General features: G+C 36.2%; 1 protein-coding gene across 4 annotated transcripts in view; it reads right to left on the bottom strand.

The window, feature by feature from the left end:
* Positions 1–2754: 2754 nt before the first annotated feature.
* The window catches only part of LOC121372089 (ATP-binding cassette sub-family C member 4-like), a 106633-nt gene continuing 101629 nt past the window's right edge, over positions 2755–7758 (bottom strand). For 3 of the 4 annotated variants that reach the window (XR_005957885.1, XR_005957884.1, XR_005957886.1), the window contains 3 exons: positions 6992–7097; positions 3205–5504; positions 3089–3156 (listed from right to left, as the gene is read on the bottom strand). Coding sequence is in view for 1 of the 4 variants with exons in the window: in XM_041498357.1 (XP_041354291.1) it covers positions 4944–5504; positions 6992–7097 (667 nt within the window). In the remaining 3 variants the exon portion in view is untranslated. Of the gene's footprint in view, positions 5505–6991; positions 7098–7758 lie in introns of all 4 variants that reach the window. The other variant, XM_041498357.1, reaches the window with a different exon arrangement.

Raw genomic sequence — 7758 nt, 5'->3', positions numbered from 1 at the left:
ACCTACCGTATATCTTCGCCTACAAGTCGGATTTTTTTCACCAAAATATTATTTTATAACTTGGGGAAATAAGAATTACTTCAATATTTATAACTTGTTTTTCATGGGTCAACTTATAAACAGGTCAATAAAATAGAGATATTTTCAGGGCTTGAAATTAGGGACTTGACTTATAGCCGAGATCGACTTGCAGGCAAAGATATACGTAGATCATTCTTGTTTAAATATAGACTATATTAGTGACTGATTTTAGTACAATAAATAGTTGAACTGTATGACTAGTTACCGGTAATCAAATGCAAAATGGAGAACACAAACAAATTGGTTGGGGACAAGGGTAAATATCCTCTTACTTTCCAGACTACAGAGTTCCAAAGCTATCTTAACACTATGATATCACAAAACCAGCGTGTGCTGTGGTGACGTCATAGCCTACAATGGTGTTACGATGTTGTAACGCTAAGATAGCTTCAAAAATCCCTAGCCATGCCATTAGGAACAATATCCGAGTGAGTTGGGGGTGGGGGGTGGGGTGGGGGAGAGATCAAAAACCAGATTTCTATCTTTATTTATACATATATATGTATATAAAGTAGATCATAAAAAAGAAAAAACTATTGTTCTCCAGTAAGGGGGGATTTGTACACCCACCCACCTCCCCATGGTTCCTACAGGCCTGCTCTCTCCCCCCCCCCCCATGAGATAACTGTGGAACAGCCCTCACTGTAACATACATAACAACAATTGTTAACTTACATTTGTAAATGTATACAAAAATATTTATGGTATAACTATGCGTGATAAAAACTAAGGACCATGACACCAATAATCACAATTTTTTAAAAGCTAAATTTTTCTACTAACCTAGCTCGAGTACAAATTTAAATAGACTGGATGATTTAAAAATGTTTTAAACCTGATTTACATATATAATGAAACCTGCTTACAGTGGCCACCTGAAAATTCCATAGGTAGTCTTATATGTGAATCCAACAATTCAAGAGTTTCTTTTTTCTTTACAAAACCTAGTCTAGTCTGCGAGATGTCAAGATGGGGAAAACAATATTTTATGTTTCAATTTTACAATAGGTACATTGGTTTATATCAACCACAGGTTTAATATTCACGTATAATCATACATACAACTTAATTAAAAACACACAAAACACACACACACACACACACACACACATTTACACAAACACACACTGACACACACAGACAGACAGACAGACACACAAACACACACACACACAAACACTCTTCTCCATTTTGTCTACCACGACTTAAAAACATTTCTGACTCAGTTGTGAGGATGGTCTATAATGTATTCACTCTTATTTTCAACTAAGTTTCAATAACACTGCGATGCACATAAACTTGTCTGTCTGTCTGTCTGTGTGTCCAGTGCTTAGTGGGTCAATGTGAGAGAGGAACTATGCCCTGTATCCCTAAAACAAATAGATACTTTTCCCACAGATGGGATATCTCAAGTAACCCACACATGTACTAACCCAGTTGTAAACATATAATAATCCACTGCAGTATGTATTTCTAGTATTGGAATGTAGTAATTTCGAATACAAAATTTATAAGACAGGAACGATTCCTTTGTACATGTACATTATGACAAATTATACAGGGCTAATTTTAAAAAAGACAATTTTAATATATATTTTATAAATTTACAAAAGGTATTTATCACACTAACTTTCCTAAACAGCCAAGTATATTTAATAATTTTCAGTAAGCGCAGGTTTTTTGATACAGGTTGTTAACACACATTTATGAGCTGTACAGTTTAAATCTATTTTACTGTAAACTTTGTATTCCCAATAACAAGTAAAAAGTGTTATTTCCACTTTTTGAGACTGTTATTCTATGTGACACCATTCTTGGTAATTTTCAGTCTGTTGCCTACACAGCTAAATTTGCATGTACAGTGAAACATCTCAAGACTGGACCCTCTGTAAACAGGAATTCCCTAAAAAACCCACACACATTTTACAGTCTCTCTTTAAAAACCAGTACAGAACTTGACCTCTCTAAACCAGATCCCTCTTCATACCAGACATTTGTCTTGGTCCCAAGGGTGTCCGTTTTTGAGGGGTTTCACTGTACTACACCATTTATTCAAGGGACATAACTCACGGTAATTTTTAGCCAAAGAGGCTTTTTTAATGTAGGATTTAAAGTAATTTGTATAAAATTGAAATAGCCTTTATTGGAAATGAAAACAGATGTAATGTCATCTCCTGTATTTAACTACAACTTAGCAGATCATGTCTTTGCCTGTTTTTAATTGTACTCCATTATAAAGTTAACCTTTAACATAAATATGCTATGATCACCTTTCGAAAATTTGACAGATATTGTTTTTTTTTGAAAAATAAATATATATAGTCATGATATACATGTATTTATACAGGATTCATAGCTTTAAAGACCAAACAAATTCAAAGACTTTCAAAGACTTTTACCTGCCATTTTCAAAGACTTTGCACAGCAGTCAAAGACAATAGAATGCAATAAAAATACCAAATCAGTTCGTTTACGTTGCTGTCCATGGCAAAAAAAGAGAGCTGTTTTACATGCATCATGACAGATTAAACCTTGTAACTAGAAAATATCAAATGCATGCAGCTGTGAAAGATATCAAATGCATGCAGCTGTGAAAGATATCATCGTTGCTTTGGCTATGACTTGTGTGAATTGAAAGACTTTTAAGGAATTTATAGACCACTACGAACCCTGTTATAGTATACATGTATTTATATTTATGACATACATGAATATATAGTCATGATTTACATGTCTGTGTAGTATACATGTATTTATAGTCATGATATATCGTACATATATTTATGGTATACATGCATATATAGTCATGATTCACATGTATTCAGTCATGACATATTTACGTCAATCACTACTTTTATACATTCAGACAATATACATAAGTGTACAAACATCAAATTCCATCAAATCACTTTAAAAATTTTAAATACGAAACAATAAACACAAAACAGTCAACAAAAATTACATACAAATTTTATAAACAATTAATTTCCTAATTAATTAATTGTTGGTTAAAATGACCTAATAAAAACACAAATGACTAAAAAGATATATACATGTAGTTCTCAAAAACAATAACTTTCACAACAGTCGATCATTCAAAAGGTTAGTTTTAAAAAACTATACCTTTCACAACAGTCGACCATTCAAAAGATTACTGTTCTCCAAAAACTAAAACTTTCACAAGTCGATCATTCAAAAGATTACTGTTCGCAAAAACTAAAACTTTCACAACAGTTGATCATTCAAAAGATTACTGTTCGCAAAAACTAAAACTTTCACAAGTCGATCATTCAAAAGATTACTGTTCTCCAAAAACTAAAACTTTCACAAGTCGATCATTCAAAAGATTACTGTTCGCAAAAACTAAAACTTTCACAACAGTCGATCATTCAAAAGATTACTAACTTCTGAGGTGCGACCCCTTTAACAATACAGTAAAAGATAAAACTTTAAGAAGCTAAAAACTCTATACCAGTATTAACCAAAGGATGTTTTTCAACATTTTAAATCAAATTACATCCTTGTAAATTGGCACAATAAAATGATATATTTAAAAGAAAAAATACACAAGAGAAGTAAAAATCATTTCTAACAAAATACACAAGGCATAAAAAAAGGAAGAAAACCTTTAAGTACTAACAAGATTTGAATCTACTGCAGTCATTTGCAGTAGAAGGTCTAGGTCATACTGAAGAGGGGCCCAACTAGGGTGCTATAAGAACTGGTGAGAATGCTATGTTTTTGTGATCATTTAAAATGGTATTCAGTGAATTCAGTTAATGGTTTTGTATGAAGATTTGTCAAAAATAAAATCAATCCTATTCAAATCGGATCTCAAATCGGATCCATGGCCAGGTGACCTTTTATTGACCAATCAAAATACTGCTAGCATAAAACTTTCATCAGCTTGATACATTAAAAGTGGATTCGTAGACAACATCTTACCATTAACATGATTCTGCGCATCATTTATTGTACGTTTCCACACACGGAAATGTGCATTTCCCTATCTGCATTTCCAAAGTGTACTTTTAAGTCATTAGTAAACACTTTGTGTTATGATGTCACCATGCGTAAAACTCGCGCATAGAAAAAAATAGCTCTTTGATAAACCTTTTGTTCCGCGCCCTGAATGCATGCATGCTTGTATACTATATCGATAAAGTTGCATTCCATTTTGCATGTGAAATCATGTTAATGGAAAACAGGCCTAAACGAGTGTAAAACTTAGTGTGGTTACTACTTAACTAGATGGAATAACCTACTCGCCCACCCCTCGTCACCCCCGAAATACACACACCACAGCACCTTGCATATTAAAGTTACTGAGACAAGAGATCCATGCGACATCACCCAAAACCCAACATAATAAAAAGTACATACAAAGTAGCGGATCCAGGGGTTACGGACCCCCCCCCCCCCCCCTTTTTTGTGGTAAATTCGAGCATGATTTGTTCAGCTGTAAGAGGTGCGCTGTGTAAAAGGAGAGATGAGTCCTTACATTTGGACCCCCCCTTCTTTCATAAATCATGCGTCTGTGCCAGATATATGTACCTTTATTTTAAATACAGTAAAGCACTTATAATGAACAACGGCATAGAACGAACTGGTCGTAAAGTCCCATTTTATATCTCCCTATACATTAATTAATAACCAACTTATGCAAATGTGTACACACAAACTGCTGCTATAATGAATTAACTATCATGGGCCCTTCCGCTTCGTTATAAGAGTATTTTACTGTATATAATAAAATGATACAAAATCTTTCAACACAAAAAACAACAACACAAAACCAACCCTATTATACTGGGGTTGTTGACAATTCACAACAGTATAATCAAAACAATATCAGACACCAATCAAACATGAAGTGAATTATCTGATGCAGTATCATCGAGAAGGGGCGCATCCACGGAACTGGGATCCTCTACGCAAACGTCCGAGGAATGTTTCCTGGTGTCATCTGTCAAGTCTTCCTGATCTGAAGTGCTATCTAGTAAGCCCATTTTTTCAGAGACAGAGTTACTCATACGGTGATTTTCTAAATCAACCAAAAATTGTTTCGCTGTCCTATTTCCCAAATCTGTCCTTCCTTCATCATTCAATTCTTCTGTTTTGGCAGGTTTCTTTTCTTGGATATCAGTCTCCTCATCAGAAATTTCTGGCTTACCACCAACTCCAATATGGTTTGCTATGTTTTCCTCTGGTATGTCCTCATTATCTCCCTTGCTAGGAGAGTTATCTCCCTTGTTAAGAGAGTTGGTTATTTTGCGTCTTTCAAAAGCTAGTTCTGCCACTTGTAACAAATCCTCTGATTCGGTTTTTCCTGTTTGTTGTACGATGTCATAGAACATCCCACATTTCTTATTAAGAAGGATGAACGGTTCATCAAATTGGACTATCCGGCCTGCATCAAGAATCTAAAACAAGAAAGAATTTTTTTTTTGTATAGAAAACATAATAAATAATATTTTTAAAATTAAGATTGCTGACCTAGTTTTTTGTGGGGGTTTTTAGCATGAAATTAATTTTGAGCTATTACAAAGATCAGAAATAAGTTGAATTTGATGAAATTCATAATTACAGGAAAACCATCGAGTAATATCAATCTTATAACCACAGGCACTCTAAAACTGCTGGATGTTTAGAAAACACTATTTTAAACACGACTTGTGAGAGTACTACTAAATCAATACATGTCCCCTACAAAAAAGAAAGAAAAGTTTTATTTAATGACGCATTCAATACATTTTATTTACGGTTATATGGTGTCCAACATATGGTTAAGGACCATACAGATATTGAGAGAGGAAACCCACTGTTGCCACTTCATGGGCTACTCTTTTCGATTAGCAGCAAGGGATCTTTTATATGCACCATCCCACAGACAGGGTAGTACATACCACGGCCTTTGATATACCAGTCGTAGTGCACTGGCTGGAACGAGAAATAGCGCAATGGGGCCACCGACGGGGATCAATCTCACATCGACTGCGCACCGAGCGAGCACTGTACCACTGGGCTACGTCCCGCCCCTGTCCCCTACCAGGTCCAACACATTTTCTTATCTCCTAAGTCCAAGGGTCATAACTCTGTTAAAAGCGGGTAAATTCCCTTGGAAAGTCAAACCTGATCTGTAACTGAACAGCTCAGCATCTTGAGGCATTACGAAAAACCTTTTTTCATTATAATGAATTAGGAGATAACCATATGGATTTTTTAGATTTGCGGGTGTTATTGTCTATTTGATCCCGCAAATGTCATTTTTGACCGAAGGCGTTAGCCTGAGGTCAAAAATGAAACATTTGCGGGCATCAAATAGACAATAACACCTGCAAATCTAAAAACTCCATATGGTTATGTTCATTGTAAACTGGATAGTTTTTCTACAGAACTAACTGTATTTTTGGCATTTCTTGAAAAAAATACCAGGCTACAATCTAACTGTAAACCCTTGAATTGTCAACTTCGCCTGTTCCAATTGCTAATGACGTCACTTTCTAATGACGTCATTAGCTTTCCGGGTGTTATTGTCTATTTGATACCGGAAAAAGAATGTAATTAACCAATCACAATACAGAACACACTCCAGTCAGTTTACAATGTGTTTTAACATTTGTCACTGTAATGAATGTGTTTCAATTATATGTGGGACAGATGGATAGATGGATTCATGGATGGATGGATAGAAGGAGACAAAACCCTCTAGTCCTCTCCCAGGAAAGAAAAAAACATTTTTAGTAACACCCCAGCACACTGCTTACACACATCCGACTCATTGACTCTTTACGCAGATTATTATAAATTATAATGAAATGCAGCTATTCTGACCACCTCAAACTTGGGACATTCAAGTGGAACTCGAGGTTGAAAATGTACAAAATGGTAACCATAATAACCAACTCACCAGCACCCTGTCTGAATCCATGATGGTGTGAAGTCGGTGGGCGATCGTCAGAACTGTGCAGTCTCGAAACTTCTCACGGATTGTCGCCTGAATCAGCTCGTCGGTTCTATAAAGGAAAGGAATGTTTAAAAAACCACCCCAGTATATTGGATTTACATCTATATGGCCACATCTATCATGAGAATGTGACTAACACAGCACGTACCTTGGATCTACATTAGCCCTGGCCTTGTTTATCATGAGAATGTGGCTAACGACACAGCACGTACCTTGGATCTACGTTAGCCCTGGCCTTGTTTATCATGAGAATGTGGCTAATGACACAGCACGTACCTTGGATCTACGTTAGCCGTGGCCTCGTCTATCATGAGAATGTGGCTAACGACACAGCATGTACCTTGGATCTACTTTTGCTGTGGCCTTATCTATCATAAGAATGAGGCTAACAACACAACACATACCTTGGATCTATGTTAGTCGTGGCCTCGTCTATCATGAAAATGCGGCTAACAACACAGCATGTACCTTGGATCTACGTTAGCCATGGCCTCGTCTATCATGAGAATGTGGCTAACGACACAGCGGCTAACGACACAGCATGTACCTTGGATCTACGTTAGCCGAGGCCTCGTCAATCGTGAGAATGTGGCTAACGACACAGCACGTACCTTGGATCTACTTTTTGCCGTGGCCTCGTCTATCGTGAGAATGAGGTTAACGACACAGCACGTACCTTGGATCTACTTTTGCCGTGGCCTTACCTATCA

This window comes from Gigantopelta aegis, chromosome 1 (assembly GCF_016097555.1).
Source record: "Gigantopelta aegis isolate Gae_Host chromosome 1, Gae_host_genome, whole genome shotgun sequence".
Lineage (NCBI taxonomy): Eukaryota > Metazoa > Mollusca > Gastropoda > Neomphalida > Peltospiridae > Gigantopelta > Gigantopelta aegis.
This window is presented reverse-complemented; position numbering and strand designations above follow the sequence as displayed.